This window comes from Lytechinus pictus, chromosome 15 (assembly GCF_037042905.1).
Source record: "Lytechinus pictus isolate F3 Inbred chromosome 15, Lp3.0, whole genome shotgun sequence".
NCBI lineage: Eukaryota > Metazoa > Echinodermata > Echinoidea > Temnopleuroida > Toxopneustidae > Lytechinus > Lytechinus pictus.
In genome coordinates, this window is record NC_087259.1 from 18749540 (window position 1) to 18771561 (window position 22022).

At 35.9% G+C, this 22022-nt stretch overlaps 1 protein-coding gene across 1 annotated transcript; it reads left to right on the plus strand.

Moving 5' to 3' along the window:
* Positions 1 to 1327: 1327 nt before the first annotated feature.
* On the plus strand, positions 1328 to 21783 carry LOC129277850 (E3 ubiquitin-protein ligase UBR4-like). Its single transcript, XM_064110730.1, has 19 exons — positions 1328 to 1370; positions 2028 to 2108; positions 2470 to 2557; positions 3134 to 3215; positions 4616 to 4769; positions 5396 to 5518; positions 6121 to 6311; positions 6737 to 6809; positions 7582 to 7682; positions 8070 to 8169; positions 8830 to 9048; positions 9549 to 9671; positions 10429 to 10562; positions 11483 to 11608; positions 13149 to 13343; positions 13872 to 14096; positions 14737 to 14923; positions 15867 to 15933; positions 17241 to 21783. The coding sequence occupies exons 1-19, from the start codon at positions 1365 to 1367 to the stop codon at positions 17303 to 17305; spliced, it is 2340 nt and encodes a 779-aa protein (XP_063966800.1). The 5' UTR covers positions 1328 to 1364; the 3' UTR covers positions 17306 to 21783.
* The last annotated feature ends 239 nt before the right edge of the window (positions 21784 to 22022 follow it).

The window sequence follows — 22022 nt, forward strand, 5'->3', positions numbered from 1 at the left end:
ATAAAGGATAAATAATTGAGAAAACCAGTCCCTAAGAAAGTAAATGAAAAGACTTAACATTCCCTGTGGGAAAAGTTTTGTGCTATTGTGTTTTCATATTCTCTTTATCAATAAAGGCACATTTATCAATAGAATTCTTATGAAAGAGAGCTATATATTTATTACTAGTTTAAATGTTGCTATTTGTATTCTAAACAGCAAATATCGCCTTTTCTGTATTTTTGTCTCGCCTGCATAGCAGAGCGAGACTACAGGCGCCGCTTTTCCGACGGCGGCGGCGTCAACATCAAATCTTAACCTAAGGTTAAGTTTTTGAAATGACATCATAACTTAGAAAGTATATGGACCTAGTTCATGAAACTTGGGCATAAGGTTAATCAAGTATTAGTGAACATCCTGCTCGAGTTTCAGGTCACATGACCAAGGTCAAAGGTCATTTAGGGTCAATAAACTTTGGTCAAGTTGGGGGTATTTGTTAAATTACTATCATAACTTTGAAAATTTATGGATCTAGTTCATGAAACTTGGACATAAGGTTAATCAAGTATTAGTGAACATCCTTCCTGAGTTTCAGGTCACATGACCAAGGTCAAAGGTCATTTAGGGTCAATGAACTTTGGCCAAGTTGGGGGTATTTTTTGAATTACCTTCATAACTTTGAAAATTTATTGATCTAGTTCATGAAACCTGGACATTAGGTTAATCAAGTACCACTGAATATCCTGTGCGATTTTCAGGTCACATGACCATGGTCAATGGTCATTTAAGGTCAATGAACTTTGGCCGTGTTGGGGGTCTTTGTTAAATTACCATCCAAACTCTGAAGGTTTATGGATCTAGTTCATAAAACTTGGATATAAGAGTAATCAAGTATCACTGAACATCCCCTGTGAGTTTCAGGTCACAAAACCAAGGTCAAAGGTCAGTTAAGGTCAATAAACTTAGGCCATGTTGGGGTAATTGTTGAATTGCCATCATAAGTTTGAAAGTTTATGGATAGAGTGAATGAAATGTGGAGATGGGTGTAGTTGACAAGTCTTAAGTCACCGTTCAAATGTCATCTATGATCAATGAACGTGGTATTATGTCATTATATGAATGGTGTTTTTGTGAATGATTATTTCATAGTAGTTTTCAAAGTTTGCACTGCTGCTATATTAAATCGCGTAATGCAGGCGAGACTGCCAGAGGCGTTCCACTTGTTGTTTTTGAAGTCCAAAAACCTGAACCATTTCTCTAGTACATTTTCCTTAAGTACATGTATCACTATCATAGCAATATGATTTTATAGTGCTGTTAATCTTTGATTTTATAATTTTTTAACAGATTGTGAACTGATTGCTTTGCTAGAAGATGACACAGGGATGGAGGTAATACTCTTTTATATTTTCATGCAAATGTGTGTTTCTATACCATTCTTCAAAGTGTAATGTAACATGATATTTTCACCACCCCCCCCCCCCCCCCCAATAAGTGGCTGTATTCCGCTCTTGCCCTTGAAAAAGAATACATGTACGGAGAAAATGATAATATAAATGATAATGAAGTATAGATACCAGGCAGGGAAGACATTCAAGCACCATAGCACCTTTGCATTGTAAATTAGCTGTGAGAACCAATGAGAAATCTCGATGCACTTTTCATTGCTACTTGGAGAGTGTAATGATTTTGTTTTTAAATTTAATTACTAACTTCATATGTAAGGCCCAAATGCTACATATATTTGTTTTGTTAATCAGTGGAAATTTAAAAGCAATCAAATTTGAGTGACTTTAAATCAGTAGACTTTGAAACTTTGTAGATACTATGCTTTAACAGGTGTTCAGTTATTTATCCCTTTTTGTGTGTTTGTTGGGTGAGGGGTGGGGTGCAGTAACTAGCCCACCTCACCCCCTCCCCCCATAAATTATACAGAGACCAAAGGTAGCTTTTGTGTTTATAATATGTCTAAGCTGTAGGTTTGAGAAGATATTGTGAAGATGAGTTTTATTGAGATAAAATGTTCATATTTTCTCTTTTTCTTGTAGTTACTAGTGAATAATAAGATCATCAGTCTTGATTTGCCTGTGAAGGATGTCTACAAGAAGATATGGTGCCCAGATAATGAGGTAGAGACATCATCTTTCTTATCTTTTTTTATCCTTGTTACTTCAGTTTTGTCTCCTCATTTCCCCTCTTTGTTAGTTTGCTCTTCTTCCTCCACTTGTCCCTCTCTCTCTCCCTTTCTTTATATTTTCCTCTCCTCTCCCCTCCCCTCCTCCCCCACCCCTCTCCCCCCTCTCTCTCTCTCTCATAAATTATTTCCACATTACTGCTAGTGAAGTCTAACAAGTAATGTCATTACTTTCCTTTCTTTCCCATATTGCTATATTTTTTCCCATCTACAAAATTGTTTACTACATGTAGCTCTTCAAGTTTGATTGCATGTAAAAGTTATAACCATTTTTTAATTTAATTTATATTTGATAGGGTGAACCAATGCGTATCACATACAGGATGAGAGGTCTCCTGGGTGATGCTACTGAAGAGTTTATTGAATCTGTGGATAACACCAATGGTAAGATTAGTGTATTAGTTTATTATACATCTATATAATTGAATATTTCTGAAGGTTTGACTTTTCTTATTCTTTCATTGGATAAAATATTTTACACTTCCAGATAACACTTCTAAAAGCAATTATTGAATCCATTGTTAATACCATTGATCAGATTGATATGTGCCCCCATTTTGGTGTTTGGTGTTCAACGATTATTATGAAATTTTCTTAACAATTTCTTGATTTTATTGTTCCAAATTCTTGTTATGTCATTAGATGAAATATTGTGCACCTTTACATAACCCAAGTGAAGAGTTAATTGAATCAGAGGATAACATGAGCTGTAATATTTTCAGTGTTTAGTGTTCCATTAACAAGAATCAGACAATGAGAGCTCCAATTCTAGAAGATTGTAACCATAACTTCCTGAGGGATTTAAATATCAAAAGTGATTGAAGGAAATGTCTGTGTTATATTCTGATGGAAAGAGTTCAGACACTTTTTCATAGACACTGAACTCTGGTTAATAATGTGCATGCAAAATGGAAACGAGTTATCATTCATTTTACCTCATTCAAATATATTTTTATTTAGATGAAGACACCAATGATGAAGATGTGTACAAGCTTGCATCTGTGATGAGTGAATGTGATGGTCTAGCAGTCATGCTACACAGGTACGTTATACGTAGATTCCAATCATTCTAATTGAATCTTAACCCTAAACAGGCCAAGGGGGTTGAATAAACCTCCCCCCTCAACATTTTCTGCGATCATTCCGCCGCACGAAATTTTTTGACCGCGCCACTCGCAGAGTTTATACTTTTAAGTCTCGCGCATCTTTTGAGAACAAACTTACGACGCCCGGGTACGCGGTTCCAAAATTACGCAACATTTTGTAAGTGCATGTCAGACCAAAAATTGTTCCAAAACGTGATTTTGTGTACAAAGTCAATGCAAATTGAGTTTTCTCAATTTGTTCATAAAGATATGATTATTTTTACTTTAAACAGCTGAAATCAATTGATTTTAGCATAATTATGGTGAAAAAAACAAAGAAAAACAAAAGGTTGAAAAACAGGAAATACAAAAGAAATTCATAAAACAATCAAATACATAAGAAATTGATTTCCAAACCAAAGTTTTTTTCAATTGCGATTGTTAAGAATGCTACAAAGAATATTTTTACCAAATATTAGCATTCTAGGAGCTTTATTTAGTGAATTAGAGCAAAAAGTATGATTTATGCATAAATTAGCATAATTAATTCATATAAAATGAAATCTCATTATTTTGGAAAATTTTATTATACAGCCTTGTAGATTACATCGCACACTACCAGCGTGCAAATTTTTGCAGCGCTCGTGCGATCGGCAGCCGTGATCTCAGGGGGGGTTGAATCAACCCCCCCTGGCCACAGAACAGCCAAAAAAGCCCGGCCTAGTTAGGGTTAATCACATGAACAGATACTGTTCACACAACATCCCTTTCTCTTGACATCCAATATTAACCACCCTCTTTCCTCCTTCTTTCCTGTCCTATCTCATGCCACAATGTGTATTTTTGTGGTAATATATTTGATTTATGTGTTACATATGTTTATGAATGTCAATTTTGGCCTTTAGCACAAGCCTGATGAGCCAGATTTCATTGGCCCATCAATTTTCTTATTCTTTATTTGTATACTCCTTCGTGAATATTTTCATTTTTGTGGAAATATATGAAATGAAATGGAATGAAAATGTGAATGCAAACATCCCTGGAGACACAATTTTGTTTACCCTATATAGGTATTGAAGTTGTGAATTATGGTGGTGTAAAATTGATTCCTGTTATTCATGATGTATGTATGTTTTGGTGATGCCCATCAAAAAGTTGTACAAGCATATATGCAAAGATGTTCTATTTTCAAGTTATCAGAGAAGTAAAAGAAATAAATCAGATCATTTCATGAATGCTTTGCTCATTTTGGAATTCATGTACATGTACATACATCTCTTTTAATTGATACTGTTGTTCTATAGAAAATGTACATGATCATGTACTTTGCATTTCTTTAAATTCATTTTTCCACCAGATTGGCATACCTGAATGACCTTGTCAGAGGTCAACAGCTATTGATCGTCCTTCTCAAGCTGTTCAATTATAGTTCAAAGGTCAAAGCCAATCGTCAGCGACTCATCGAACCAGGAATGCAAACCCTTAACATCATGCTTGCTGTTCTTAATAGGGTTAGTCTCTCAAATTCTTTTTTTTTAGTTGAGAAATAGCAATTAATTAATACAATTAACAATACTACATGTTTGATGCATGTTTGATACCTTTTTTGAGTCTTCATATACAAGGCATTTGAAACCTTACCTATGTTATCAATCTTTATATACCATAAACCGTGCACTATATCAATCCAGTTATTGTCATCATTATGATTAGTAGCAGAAGTATAGTGGTTGGTCTTGGTGTAAGTGGTATTGTTGGTAGTGGTATTGGTGATGGTAGTGTTAGTCATAAAAGGATTTAATTGTAAGAATAAAAAATATGAGAGGAAGGAAGGGTTGAAATATCAAAATATGATATTTTCTTTAAGAAAAATATAATCATATTTGCTACTTTCATTCCAATCAGTATTGTGAAAATGGCTGTAAATGAACAGAAAGATGTAGATCACGATGCCCTTTGAAACTTTACTATAAACTACAAACTAGAAGCTATCAAGATTGGATTATTATATTTTTCCTAATAAAAATGTGAAATTTATGTGATAATTTGGTTGCTTCATAAACTCATCATATTGATAATTGTTGAGAGAGTTTTCTTTATGTTATGCTGGAAATCTATTTCATTCGCTTATCTGTAGGTGCTGCTAGCGGAACACGAGGAGCCAGGATCTGGAGGCGGAGCTTCGGTTGCCGAGCAACTGCTATCCATCATGGAGGTGATTCTTATGGAGGCTAACAATGAGCCTCTGGAGGGAGGGAAAGTAAGTTTATATTCCCAATATTCTACGGACCTGTTTCACAAAACATTCTAGACAGTTAGGACTTGGCAATTTCTCTAAAGTTTCTGAAATGGCTGTATTTGATTGGTAAAGAGCAAATTTGTTCAGAAATGTGACATTTTGCTAAAGGTTATAAGTTTTATGAAACAGGAAACCAGTACCCCATACATGATGCATTATTTTCATCAACAGATACCGTATTGAACGATGGCTTATTTTTTCATATTGAAACATTGAGGGAGTTTCAATGGAAGAGGATTAGCAACACCTATAAAGCTCATGAAAACCTGCAATATGCATTTATAGAAGCAATATTTACAGTTTTAATATAATTGATGTGAATATCAATTAATTGGTTTATATGTAAGTTGAATATTGTAGCATATCCTGATGAATGAAAACAAAGTCAAGCCCGATGTAACAACTCCTGGTGTAAAAAAGACCCGCCTTCGTTTTCATTTCTCAATATATATAAATCCAAACTGTCTATTCAGACCACATTTTTATCTCCATCCATTTGATTGTCTTTATACACATTTTCATTGTACATGTATCTCATTTCCCTTTTTCCCCTCCTCTTGCAGCCTTCTGTGATTCTCTCATGTGATAAATCTCAGTTGGTAGCCCTACTGGATCGCATCAACAGCCCGTTCGTCCGTAGCCATGCCAGCGTCCTCCAAGGTTTGATGAGGATCATACCGTTTCTCTCGTTTGGTGAGAAGGACAAGATGAGAACCCTCATTCACCACTTCAAGCCATACCTAGACTTTGAAAAGTGAGTTTATAGCGTTTCTTCTGTACTGTGCATGAGTTTATATGTTTGCAGCACGCTAAATTCACTGGTCCGATATCACCAGAATTTCCACTTTAATATTATTGCTGCACATAACCAAAATCTTGATATGAATTTTGATGTAATTGCACCCGACTTTGGATAATGGATCATGCATTTTTTTGGATTAGATTGTAATATAAATCTGTTTCTGATAAAAAAGAAATTGGAGTCCATAATTCTAAGTATTTCTAACATTCTAGTACCATTGTTTCTTGTATATTGAATAAAAACTTTCGTGGTAAAGTTTTAGCCTTGTTTTCTCTGTGAACCTCAATATCCTTTGTGAGAATAAGTCCAATATGTCTTTCTCAAAAGGAGCTTTATGTTTAAACACCTGAATTTTCTTTTGATCCTTTATTTGATAGATTTGATGGTGATCATTCCCAAGACGATGAAATCCATGTCGAAAGCTTCTGTGTAATTACAGCAGGTATAGAGGTAAGTGTCAAACAGAATTACCACCATTTAGTCCAAACATTTGTCATCACCATGTGCTGTAATGATCATTTTAATAATAATTATAGGAATTTTTGAAGGGCCGACATTCTTGAAATGTTCTATTCCAAGGCACACAAGAAAAATAGAATAGAGATTTGGATAAGTATCACAGTCCAAGGAATGGAAATGGTTGAAAAGTTAGACTTCAATTCAGATTTGAAAGTCTCTAGATTTGAAATGGTATGGCTAACTATCCTAATTCCAGAGAGGTGCTGCAGCAGAAAAAATCCAACCCATTCACCACTGGCTCCTCGTGTTCTGGAGGAGATGCTGGTGTAATGATGTTAGGCTATGAGCTATTCTAGTTAAAGCTCAACTAGATCTTGTAAATATTTTGGTGCCAAACTGTTCTAAACTATGTTTTTGGGGATTCTAGACATCAATATTCTTGGTATATCAAACTTTTTGTAAGCTTATGGCTAGTACTAGTAAGTTTGAAGTTCAAGTTTTTTTGAGGAAATAAAGAGTTCTCTTTTTTTGGGGCTGTATCTCATCTATCATGAATTAGTAGCAGTTTCTTTTTCAAACTGCAATTCATATCTCATTCTGAATTCTACTTTTTGTCATTCATTATCCTTTGGGAGAAATGTTCAGCTATTAAGTTGAGTCTTGCTTGTTTTTCTTAGTCTTTAATATTTGTCATTGATTTGTCATCTACAGCTAGGTGAAATAGCTCTAACTTGATTTATGGACTTAATTTTCTATTCTTTAGAATAATGCCAATGGTGTTCAGCTGAAGGATATGATGATAGAGGAAGGGATCGTCAAAGATGCCATCAAATATGTCAGTCGCAAGATTCCTCTTGCAAGCAAGTAAGAAATTTTCTTTGTTTGTTTGCCCAGTGTTAACCCATTGCATATAAACATTTCAAGCCTTTCCTGCCAATTGTTAAATAATTTGAATAAGTAATATTGTTTTGAGTGAAAATTTACAATTTTTTTTCCTATTAGTAAAAAATAATTTCTTCTTAAGAGTTGATTCAGATTATCCTCTTTATTTCTGTAAAACACAGTTTGTTTGTTGAAAACCAACATTTAAATCCATGCTGATCAAATACACATATTAGAAATAACCTGGGTGCCATAACACAAAGGATAACGATTGATATGCTTCATTTTCACGATTGATTGTATATTGATTGCTAAGGTTTGTGTTGCAGGGCGCTGCCTATGTTATGAAGCTCATCTTGTTTCTTTCAGTCTCGACTCTTTGCCTTGGAAGGAGTTCTTATCCAAGCCTGCCTTGCCCTATGTTCTACGTATTCTGACAGGATTGTGTACTGGACATGCCAAGTCACAGGTAAGATGGAATTGGGTGCATTGAGGACTGTTGTTGTGGCGATGGGGTTTGGGGGTGGCAGTGTGATGGTGATGATGATGGCAATGGTTGATGATGAGTAGGATGATGATGAAGGTAATGATTGATGAGTAGGATGATGATGATGATGATGGTAATGATTGATGATGATGATGATGGTGACTATGATGATAATGATGACGATGACAACGACGATGACGATGATGATGATGATGATGATGATGATGATGGTTTTGATGATGGTTGTAATGATGATGATGATGATGATGATAGTGTTGATGGTGTTGGTGGTGGTTGTAATGATAATTATGATGATGATGATGATGATGACGATAAGTAGAATGATGACGATGAGTAGAATGATGATGATGATGATGATGATGATGGTGGTGATGATGATGATTAAGATGGTGATGATGGTTGAGAAAAACATAGATACAGCTTTGCTGAAAAAAGAGAGAAGATTTGCAAATGACTTTGTAGAAAGCTACTTAAAATGTTGTCTTATCTTTTGATGAGAGTGATGCATAGACTATGTATATGTGAATTCTAACAAATCTAAAAAATATAGGTAAAAGGTTGACCTGATCCTAAATGCAAAGAGACTAACAACATTTTGTTTTGTACCATTTTTCTTCAAAGCTATTGGCAGGTAATGAAATCATCCCAGCCGTTCATAAGATGGAGCAGATCTCATCCGAAGAAGGCATCGGGTCTCTCTCAGAGAACTTGATGGAAGCTCTTAAATCCAATCCGACGGTCGCTAAGAAGATTGACGACGTCCGGGCTCAGACAAAGGCTGAGAAGAAGAGGCTTGCCATGGCCATGAGGATGAAGCAACTAGGAGCTCTTGGCATGTCGGTAAGAATGGTAGAGAAGAGAGAGTGTAAGAGATTAATAAAGAGAGAGAGAGAGAAAGGAAGAGGGGGAAGCAAAATATAGAGACTGTACTTATATAGTAAGATCGAGGCAGTGTAAAATGAAAAAATAAAATGATATGTTTGTTGATATTCTGATGGAAACCACCATAATAGATATTAATGCTGATAAAATAACCTGGAGATTTTATTCATTCATTTTTTAATTAGTAATATGAAATAGGAACAGAGGAGTGAATTGAGAAATGAAAAAGTAGACAATAGGAAAAAAAAAGAAGAGTTTGTTAGATAGAGATACAGGGTTGATTTGATACAGATGGTGATGAGAAAAAAAAAGGGGGATGGGAAATAAAAGGTAAAGAGATGGCCGGATCAGTATCATTATATAATGAATGAAGTGGGTTAAAGAAAGAGAGAAATATGAGAAGATAAAAGATATATTTCAGTGATTAAATGCCTATTTCCTTGTCTTTTCTGTTTCAGACCAATGAGAAGGGTCAAGTGACGGCCAAGAAGACAGTATTCAAACAGATGGAGGAACTGATGGAGGAGACTGGTTTGACATGCTGTATATGTAGAGAGGGCTACAGATACCAACCTGAGAAGGTAAGACATGTATTAAGGTCCTGTGGCTCAGTGGATAAGTCTCCAGACTTTGAACTACAAGGTATGGGGTTCAAATCCCTTCACGGTAATCTCGTCCTTTGGCGTTTATCTACATTTGCCACCCAGGTGTAGTACATGTGTAAATCGGTATCTGGTTGGAAGGAATTCCTTGAATGCTTGAGCACCTGATCAGGGTAGCCATGCTAAAACCTGCGGTAACAGTGTGCAGCACGTTAGAAACATGGTATTAAACGCTACATAAATGTTGCATATTATTATTATCATTATTATTATCATTAGACAATCTGATACCCCTTTTCAATGTATCACTGGTCTGTGTGAGGTCCTCTCTTAATCATTCAAATTTAGATAATTCAAAAATGCAGGTGGAAATAGCTTTCTTTAATTTAGCACTCTTCCTCTATTTTTTTTTAACTGTACCAGGATAAGAGCAGGCATTTCCCAGGGACCCTGTTTCAAAAGAATGACTATTTTGATAGCTTTGTCATTCACTAGTATGAAATCTTAGATTTTGAGTGGCTTTTTAGCATTGTGACCATGGTAGCTACCATTAAAGTGAATATTATGCAACAGAGCTAAAATCCTTGCATATTCAGTTCAAATCTGAAATACAGTGTAAAGACCTCTTTTTTCCAGCAACTGTGTGAATAACAAGATAAATGGCCCTATACAAATGCTGTTCTTCATTATCATCAATGAGAGGTTTACTATTGTGTATGTTATTCTTTTGTTGCAGGTTTTGGGAATCTACACATTCACCAAGTGTACACCGTTAGAAGACTTTGAGATCAAATCCCGCAAGACTCAGGGATACACTACCGTGTCTCACTTCAATATTGTGCATTATGATTGCCATGTGGCAGCTGTGAGGTGAGTCTTGACTTGATAGATTGATTGGATGAATTGATTAAGTCAAATAAATAAAGGGGAATAGAGGGAAGGAGTGAAGAAGTTGAGATAGAAGCTTGTAGAATAAATAGATAAATCTCTTGAGACTTGAATTGAGAAACATGGATTAATTAAGATAGAGAAAATGAGTATTGAGAGGAGTAAAGAAGTTGAGCCAGAAGCATAAGGATGCACCTCTTCATCTCACTTCAATATTGTGCATTATGATTTCCTTGAGCAGCTTTGTCATTAGTTTTGAATGGATGGATAAAAGTGTGGAAGGGAGATAGAGAGAAAAGTAGAAGAAAGATAAATAGAAGTTTGTGGTATACAGTGTAGATAGAGAGAAATGTGGGGATGTAGATTATTGTTCAAGATTATTTATAGCTTGCTCTGTTTTGTTCTGTTGTGTGTGATCAGTTGAACACAGAGCTGCCAAGTAGTATGGATTTTCCGCATTTACTGATGGTTTCATGCAAAATGCTGATTTTGTAAGTTTCAGTTTTATGTGTTGTCCTATGGTATTTCTTTAAAAATACTTATTTCCTCACCAAAATAATGATCAGCTTTAAAACTACTAAAATGTTCTTGTTCAGGTTGGTACATGTAGCTTTGTGAACATACTTTAGTGAAACGAAAGAACACATAGTCCATCTGTATAAAGTTTAGTGTCATTGACCAATTCAAGTATTTCTTTTACTAATCTCTTTCCTCAGACATGCTCGTGGGCGTGAGTAGTGAGTGAGTGATGTAGTGAAATGAATGAATATATAGTCCATTTTATTATCTTGAATAACTGTAAATATTGTAATTCGATCTGATTTGTAATAAAAAACATCAATACAAAAAAAATAGTTGCATCAGCCAATTTAAGTATTTCTGTTATGAATCTGTTTAATCAGACATGCTCGTGGACGTGAGGAGTGGGAGAGTGCAGCCCTTCAGAATGCCAACACTAAGTGCAACGGACTCTTACCGCTGTGGGGACCTTCAGTACCAGAATCTGCTTTCGCTAGCTGTTTAGCAAGGTAAGTAGGTCAAACGTTTCATCATCAATCCAGCCTATCCTGAAACTGATTAACATTAACATTCTAAATGCTTTTGATATAGATGGTTGGTTGAAATGAAACATTGTATCAGATCTAGATGGCAAAGTTGAATAGAGTATAATTGGTGTGAGCATGTGTAGAGGAGGGAGATTGATCATGTTTCAAGAAGGGTGTTTGAGATCGTTTCATCAACATTTTTGTCCGACAAGTTGTTGGATCTGACATCTTTCCTTGATTCTGATTGGCTGAAAGCACTGTTCCTATGGTAACTGTCAGATAAAATGGGACTTGTCGGATAAAATGTCTGACAACTCTTTTCATGAAACGCTCCCAGGGGGTATTAAAGTAGGTCAATGTAACAGACATCTTTTTGTTGAAAAATCCTTTGTATTGTATTTATGTTTCAAATGGCTACAAAAACACCCTGGGCGTTGTGACATATGCCTGTAATCCAAGCTATGTGATTAAGTTACAAACTGATGCAGAGGTTCAGGGTTCAAGCCCTGGTCACATCTTTCATATGGTGACGTTAAATGTCGGTTCCAGTCGTAAATAATCATATCTGATTTATACACGTCTGAAAAAACTCAATTACACACACACAATGGTTGGTGAAGTTAGGTCTAAGTTTTAGAAATTGGAATTCATTTACTTTTACTATAATAAATGTTGGTGACACATCATTAACCCTAAAATGGCCGGGGGGTTGATCCCCCCCTCAACATTTTCTGCGATCATTCCGCCGCGCGAAATTTTTTGACCGCGCCACTAGCAGAGTTTATACTTTTAAGTCTCGCGCATCTTTTGAGACCAAATTTACGACGCCCGGGTACGCGGTTCCGAAATTACGCAACATTTTGTAAGTGCATGTCAGACCAAAAATTGTTCCAAAACGTGATTTTGTGTACAAAGTCAATGCAAATTGAGTTTTCTCATCTTATTCATAGAGATATGATTATTTTTACTTTAAACAGCTGAAAGCAATTGATTTTAGCATAATTATGCTTCAAAAAGGTTGTGCAATAAATCTGGTGAAAAAACAAAGAAAAACAAAAGGTTGAAAAACAGAGAAATACATAAGAAATTCATAAAACAATAAAATACATAAGAAATTGATTTCCAAACCGAAGTTTTTTTCAATTGCCATTGTTAAGAATGCTACAAAGAATATTTTTACCAAAAATTAGCATTCTAGGAGCTTTATTTAGTGAATTAGAGCAAAAAGTATGATTTATGCATAAATTAGCATAATTAATTCATATAAAATAAAATCTCATTATTTTGGAAAATTTCACCATACAGCCTTGTAGATTACATCGCACACTACCAGCATGCAAATTTTTGCGGTGCTCGCGCGATCGGCGGCTGAGATCTCAGGGGGGGTTGAATCAACCCCCCCCCCCCGGCCACAGAACAGCCAAAAAAGCCCGGCCTAGTTAGGGTTAAGCATCATTTCACTTTTTGCAATAATTGCCAATTCGTGTATTATTTTGCAATTCTTATTCTTAATTTTCACCAGACACAATAGTTATCTTCAGGAGTGTACTGGTCATCGAGAACCAGCACACCATGCCACCATCCACGATCTAAAGCTGCTGCTTCAACGGTTCGGTTTTGAGCGTTCATTCAGCGATGACAGCGGAGGAGGGGGGAGACAGAGTAACGTTCATCTCATTCCTTATCTCATGCACATGGCCCTCTATGTCATCAACACGTAAGTTTTCTTGTTGGCCCTAGAGTGTGGGTGATTAAAGTGAAATGAAGGGTTAGGAGAAGCGAAAAGGGCATGCTGTTGAATGTTTGTTTAACAATGTTTTACAGAGGTGGGGAGAGTCAAAAGAACATTTATTTCATTCCCCATCTCGTCTGTTATAAACCCTTGAGTGATGATGATCAGATTGAAATTAAGGATTAGGTGGAAGATATGGTGCATTGAAAATGTGCAGAATGTATTTATGTACATCTATATTCAATGCAAAACAAACACAATTCAGACTGCCATGCATTGTTATTTTTTTTTTTTAATGTTATTGAATTGGATTTGAATCGAATCGAATATTTGATCAGCGGTGAATGAGGAAGTGGGGAAAGACAGATATTCTCATTTGAATTTTCATCTTAATATCTCAAGTTCATAGCTCTCTTTCTTATCAACATGCAAATTTTATCACATATTGGTGTATCTTCAAGAATGAAAATTAGTTGCTGTATATATATTATATATTCTCTGCTTTTGTCACAGAACTCGGTCTGTGCCGCGGGAAGAGAAGAACCTGAACGCACTTCTCAAGTCCCTCCCATCCAAATGGGTGGAGGCAAGCTACGAGGTGGATGGTCCCTTCTACTACGCTGTTCTCCATGTTCATCTACTACCAAAAGAGAAATGGAAGGAGAATCGTCTCACCATCCTCCGGCAGCTCCTGGTCGCGGCCCAGACCCGGCATGTCAGTCCTTCAGGAGCTACAATGTAAGTTTTAGAAGGAGGTCTTTCTAACTCTCTCTTTTCTATATCCATCTCTCTCCATTCTCCACCCTTCTTCCTGTCTCTCCCTCTGACTTTGGAAATTTGAGATCATGCTATCCCACAACCATCTACTTCACAACCTGTGTCATTTGTATGAGTGCCCACTCCAGATTGTTTCACTTCTTCCTCTTCCAACAGTTTTCACGGATTGTCCAACCCTCCCTTTTGTTTCATGCTCAGTTTTCCTTCCCTCAAACTTTCATGCCAAAGTAATATTCTCTAGGCTTTCTTCAAATTTGATCTGATCCTTGGTGTTTCCTCAATCTTAAAACAATTTTGAAATCGTATTTTAATGTTCATATAAGTTGATGAAAATATCCTCCGGAGATGAACTGTGAACTAACCAAGGTGCGAGGACACCAGAAAGCCCATTTCAAAGTTGTCATTATGTCCACCCCTATATGTTTTCCTGAAATGACTTCTTTCTGTTTTCTAGTTTGTATGAAAGGTTACCTGTAATGCTCTAAAAACCACCATAGCCTGAACAGTCCATGAAGTAAGAATGCGGGAAGATTGGAGTTGGACGTTTGAAAAGGTTTATTATTTCACGGAATCACCCCTCTGTTTTCTCCCGTACATGTAGGTTGACGGACAAGCAGGTCAAGGATTACAAGATCTATAAAGGAACCCTGGTCTTCTTTGGTCTGATAGAGAGACTATACTCACTCCTTCTCAAAGAAATGACCCATACAACAGGGAACACCTGGCCTGTTAACCTAGCTAGCTATATCAGAAACAACGATGAGGTCTTACTGAAGGCTGGAGATAAGGTTAGTTGAAAGTAGCCATTTTCTCCAGGAGCCATTGTCCCTGATACCATTAGAACCATTCACAGGCATCCCAACTTCCATTAATTTCTTCCCCTGTGCCTCAAAGACTGGATACACACTATCAATAAGACCTGTTAACCTAGCTAGCTATGTCAGAAACAATGATGAGATCCTACTCTAGGACGGGGATAAGGTCTGTTGAAAGAAGTCATTTTCTCTGATACCGTTAGAACCATACAAAGCTATCCCATTCATTTTTCCCCCATCATCCGCACTTGGCTCAAAGTTTCGACCTAAACTACCAATATTACCTGGTGGGTGTTTCATAAAGCTGTTTGTAACTTAGAAGCGACTTTAAGAACGACTGATGATCCTTTCTTACGCGCTAAATTATCACCAATGAACATTTATTGGTAAATATTATTTATTACAAGAAATGATCACCAGCCGTTCTTAAAGTCACTCTTAACTTACGAACAGCTTTGTGAAATGGCTCCCTGGCCTGTTAAGTAGCAAACTATACCAGACAAAAATTACAGGGCCTTACTCGAGGCTTAAGGCAAAATAAGTTTAAAGGAGTCATTTTGGCTGATTCAGTTAGAACCTTGTTCACCCCATCTCATTATTTTTGTACCAAAAGATGTAGCTCATTTGTACTTTAATGCAAAACATGGCCTGTTAACCTAGCTAGCTATATCAGAAACAGTGATGAGATCCTACTCAAGGCTGGAGCTAAGGTATTTTTACAGTAGCCGTTTTCTTGGATACCATTAGAACCTTCTGTAGTTCACCCCTTCTCATCACTGACCAGTTATATAAACCTCTTAACATTCCTGTCTGACCTGAAAGGACTGTAATTATTGAATTAGCAGCTGAATCACATTAATTCTAAAGCGTTGGTATTAAAGTTTGATTCTTCTATTTTTTTTCTCATCACTTCCAGTTGCTGCACATGTATGAAGAAGATCTCTTACCATGCGAGTCCTTTGCTGAGTTCTGTGATGTTGATGGTAAGAAATATTGAAGAATTGAAACGTAATGTTTTTTGTTGTGGTTGTTTTTGCAAATAAATTGATGGAATTCACAAATGACATTTAAATCATGAATAAAGATAACCTACACCAGCAAAATGAAATATAATAATAAATGGCCCAATCAATTTCCAGAATGATATAGATTAGCCTCCCTGTAGAAATAAAAGTAATTTAATTCCAAAACACTGCGACGTCATACCAGTATTGCGGTTGCCTGCGATTTACACCAATTTACTTTTACTGTATTCCTGCAAGGCTTGCAGTCAAGAAATTTTTCCAGAAAAATGAATGTAGTGTTGATTTGTATTCCTTGTAAGAACAGTGAGAAGATGAATTTTTTCAAGTGGATTTTAGAGCTACCAGTTAGTTGGATTTTTAGTCTATTTAGTAGGATTTTTAAGGGGAAAGTGACACAAAATATGATTTTCCCCCCTAGAAATAGGATTTTTGAAACTTGTAAGAATAATGATTTTTGGTATGTTTTTCCAAACTTTAAAGAAAAATAGGATTTTAGGCCTGAAAATAGGATAAAATGAAATAAGGAATGTGATATTTCACGATTAGATTTGGCAGCTCTGGGATTTGTCAGTTTCCTTCAGCGAATTATCAACTTATTACCATGTCCTACAGATAGGTTGTAAAAGCTGTCAGCTCACTGATTCCTCAAAAGATGTATTAAAACTGAAAGCAAGCTTCAAATCTATGAAATGAAAGATGAACTGTAGCTATGAATCCAGCCTCTTCCAGTCAGCACCAGATGATCCAGTTTTGCAACAAGTGTACAGTACATAAGTGCAAACGAACAGGAACAAATGTTCTTAATTATTGAAATTTAGGCAGGACGGGTGATTATGTTGCCATTGGTATAAAATGATAAAGCATTATTGGCTGTTTGGCATAGGTATGGAAGTGACGGTATGTTGCTCTCATGGTTCTAAAAGTACTTTACAATTCAGTATTTATGATACATTGGGATTTTCCTTCATGTTCATGTTCTCATATGTGAGGCAAAGTGATATTACATGTATGTCCCCTGCCTCCGTACACACTCGTGCTCATACCGAGGGGTTAGAAGCACTCACTGCACATGATTTTAGTACACTATACTCTGACACTATAGCCAGCTTTAGGAAGCATATCTTATAACAAATTGTTTGTAACACCCCCACGCTTTTCCCATGTCTTGTGATGTTTGTAGAGAATTGAGGTTTATATTTTGTCATAAGTTTGTGGAATTTCGCAGATAGCTTTTCTCATTCCTTTCCTTTATTTTGTCTGTTCAGGTCTCCTCGTCGATATACCGAATCCGGATCAGTTCTTGGCTGACACGCTCAAGTCCATCCCGTAATTGATTCCAGTCTCCACCTGTGCAGTGACTTTGAGTGTCGTTTTAACTTATCATTTTTAAATGTTCTTTGTTATGCGATCACAGTGAAAGTAGGGTACTCTTTTTGTTTAAGGGGGAAGTTCTCCTTGTCACCAAGATTTTTTTTTTTTCACTAAAGGAGAGAAATATGAGAGAAACACATTTATGAAAGTTTGTTGAAATTCCATCAAAGAACAACATGGCCATGGATTTATAAAAAGTATTTTGTGACATCATGTGAGAGGAGCTCCTCCATATTTCATGTGATATAAATTGCAATTTTCTTTAAAAATTTGATATTTCCCCTTTGCATTCAGACATATTATTCGTACTCTCTCTTATGAGATCATAAACTAACGACAAATTATATTTATTTCATGACTAATTTTTTAGAAATAAGTACACTTTTCATGATGAGTGTACTGACTACAAGTATCTCGCTGCACGTTCACATCAATATCAGGGCTCTGTTTCATAAACAGCGCTATCATTGTCATCGCTTACAAACTGCTACAAGCTAGTGAAATCATGGTATATGATTGGCCAAGAGATTCTTCATAAAATTTTTGAATTTTACTAACAAGCTGTGTAATAGACCCCTTGGTTGGGCAGTTGCAAAGAGTACACTACTTTCACTTGGTATCTCATTTATATTTTTTATTTTTGCAAGCAAAGTATGTACCTGTATTCCATGGTCTTTATGATGAATACTAATTTAGCTTTACTGAACATTTATAAATGCACTGTTTGAAGCCTAGTTGGTTCACTTTACGTGTACATGTTTTGTGAGTGGCATTTCTATGTGAAAGAGTGTCAAAATCCAGTCAATTTTTTTGTCAATAACTTCTTTACCTGATGATTAAAAGCTGTTTGAAATGTATGTTTGTTCAACAAATGTGTTTTCGTTCTATTTGAAATAATTATTTTTAGTAATACCCTTATAGCTTTCTGGAAATTCATACATGTTTTTGTCTCACCTGCATAGCAGAGTGAGACTATAGGCGCCGCTTTTCCGACGGCGACGGCGGCGGCGGCGGCGTCAACACCAAATCTTAACCTGAGGTTAAGTTTTTGAAATGACAGCATAACTTAGAAAGTATATGGACCTAGTTCATGAAACTTGGCCATAAGGTTAATCAAGTATTACTGAACATCCTGCCTGAGTTTCATGTCACATGACCAAGGTCAAAGGTCATTTAGGGTCAATGAACTTAGACCATGTTGGGGGAATCAACATCAAAATCTTAACCTAAGGTTAAGTTTTTGAAATGTCATCATAACTTAGAAAATATATGGACCTAGTTCATGAAACTTATACATAAGGTTAATCAAGTATCACTGAACATCCTGCATGAGTTTCACGTCACATGACCAAGGTCAAAGGTCATTTAGGGTCAATGAACTTTGGCCGAATTGGGGGTATCTGTTGAATTACCATCATAACTTTGAATGTTTATGGATCTGATTCATGAAACTTGGACATAATAGTAATCAAGTATTACTGAACATCCTGTGCAAGTTTCAGGTCACATGATCAAGGTCAAAGGTCATTTAGGGTCAATGAACTTTGGCCAAATTGGGGTATTTGTTGAATTACAGCCATAAATTTGAAAGTGTGTTGGTCTAGTTCATAAAACTTGGACATAATAGTAATCAAGTATCACTGAACATCCTGTGCGAGTTTCAGGTCACATGATCAAGGTCAAAGGTCATGTAAGGTCAAAGAACTTTGGCCACGTTGGGGGTATTTGTTGAATTGCCATCATATCTCTATAAGTGTATTGGTATAGTTCATAAAACGTGGAAATAAGAGTAACCAAGTATCACTGAACATCTTGTGCGAGTTATAGTAGTTTTCAAAATCAGCACTGCTGCTATATTGAATCGCGTGATGCAGGTGAGACGGCCAGAGGCATTCCACTTGTTAAGTATAGATGTTCATCTATGTGTGTTAGGTATTATTACTTGGAAATTCAATGTCGAAATCCATGTAAAATATTTGGAGCAACGTTTGTTCATTTATATTTGTTATAAGCATATCGCAATATTTTTCTTTGTTTATTATTGTAGTTCAGTAGATTCATGTACAATGGCAATATATCTGTAGCTCATTTTTTTATAAGCATTATAGAATTAAAATTCACAAATTGTCTTTGTGAAACCATACAAATAGTACCAATATGTCAAGGCATATAGCGGGTGTTCAGTGTTTTCCTCTGTTTTTTATAAGTGACATTGTTTTCCTATGTTTTTATGAGTGGCATTGTTTTCCTATGTTTTTATGAGTAACATATTCCCTGACCAGGTCAGAATCCACCCAAATCAAAAGGAAGATCAATTGATTGCAATGTGTGTATTTTCTGATCCCTCGGATAGGACGTTAAATGGAGGCCCCGTGTAGAGGAGAGTAACCACCTTTGCACGTTAAGAACCCACTTCACTATTCGTATAAGAGTAGGGGGAAACCCCGGTGTAGTGGTCCACCTGCATCCCCCCCAATCAGTTATATCGGGAGGAGAGACCTGCGGGTCATAGTGATTCAGTTGATTCAAATTGATACAGATTTGTTGTTTGATAAAATTAGCTGATAACTGTATTTTCTTATCTTTTAACACTTATTAGATTACTGATAGAAAGAACAAGTGTGTATGGTGGTAGATGTGTTGAAATTGATATGGACTTGTTGTTTGATAAAGTTAGCTGATAATTGGCTGTGCGCACTTCGGTTCAGATGATATACATGTAAATGTACCAGTATATAACTATATAATTATTGTATGAATGAGTACATATCAATATTTTTGTTTGCTTGTCATTATCTGACCCAGATTTTTACGATTTAAATGTAAAAATAAATTCCTCTCAGCAGTTTTTCTGTTTCTGAGGAGTACAAGGATGAAGTTAGTGCCGAGATTTGAAAATATATTGAAAAATATTTATTTAGAAACAGTTTAATTAGTTTAAAGGTTTATCCTGTGTCATAGCTTTTCATTTGAATAACAACTTTTAGTCCATTATAATCATGTGCAAATTAAACCATATCTAATGGCAAATAAAGTAGTATGATACACAGATGATAATTAGGGTTTATGTAATCAGTGATTTATGTCTCAAATATATCTGTGTGGTATCGAATAGATGAATATTAATGAAAATATATGTTTGTGCGTTATAATATATTTCATCACCTTCATAGTCGAGTTAAAAGATAATTATTTCTATCTGCGGATTGTAATATGCACCTCCACATTTACTTGAACAATCAATGTGCTTAAGTAACTTTTCATTAGGTTTTGCTTATGAATTTTCATTTGTTTACTAATAAATCCTATTATTAACTGTGATTTAATATGTCCTATGGTAGATGCTATCATTATTCATCTATATACAGAGTAGCCATGCAATATAGAAGTATGTGAGATATTACCACAAAGTAGCCAATAATTCTGAATTTTTACATAGATAAGAGATATTTAAATGATATAAAGGCCATGAAATGCAGGTATTCTAGATTTATAATTCATTGTGCGTGATCTTTGATGATGTGTACAGCAAAAGTGCATGGCTTAAATATGCAGTAAAATTTGTAGCATTACAGTCAGTCGACAGCGTAATATATTGACATTTAGAACTGACCAGAGTGGATTATTTTGAGAGTTGTATCAGCCAGGCGCCCACAGTCAGAGATCAACATTGACTTGAAATGTCCCTCTACATAACCTTAATGGATTTGATGATAGTAATGACAATATTCCCTTCTTGTATAGCACTAGATCAGAAGCTGCCGTCTCTGTAACATTGGTTGTTCCGCTGAACTACGTTGCCGACATTGTGTTATTGGGTTATTCTTGTCTTGTATAGCACATACCTGTATCGCATTATCATCTATGTGCTGTAAATAACATTGGATATATAAATATATAGAAGGATCTTTGAATTATCCAACCAATCAGAATCAGCGTTTACTGTTGAATGCGCTGATGGCACTCTCCTAATAATACCACTCTGGTTTAAAGTGGATATTGTCCAAGCAGAGTAATTGTGAACTGAATGTGAACTACAATTGATACCTAACTACGGTACCGTACAAATGTAATCATACTTCATTTTTTAGCCATATTTGGAAATTAATAAGTAAATAGGTAATTCCACTGTACTGCTACTATACAATTGCACAGAAAAAAAAAATTATTTCCTTAGGAATTTTCAAATGGATGACTTTTCATACTAGAAGCTCAGCTATTAAAGGGAATTTTGGGCTGTTTGATTGGAGGCAATAGATATATGGTTGTTTTGACTAAAACTGTTTGCACGTGAATTACGTGTATTTGTGGATTGTTGTAACACATCTTGGCACAGTTTTGATTTCATTAGCCTATATTTGTGAGATTTTGTAGTTAAATACGCATTATAATCACAGTTGAATATACTTTGCTTGCAAATAAACAAATCTAAATACATTTCATGCTTTCTTCATTCTTAATTTGTTGTGTATCTGAAACGAAAGCAAGTGAAATTCATGTGCACCCCTTCTCTTATCCAGGGGACGCGAAACGTTTTTCAAAGTGGGGGAGGGGTCTGACCATGCAAAAAATCACAATCATATGGTCATTTTTACGTTTTTGGAAAAAAGTGGGGGAGCTGAAGCCCCCCCCTGCTTCCGCTGCCCCTGTTATCTAACTGCATACCGTAGCTGTAC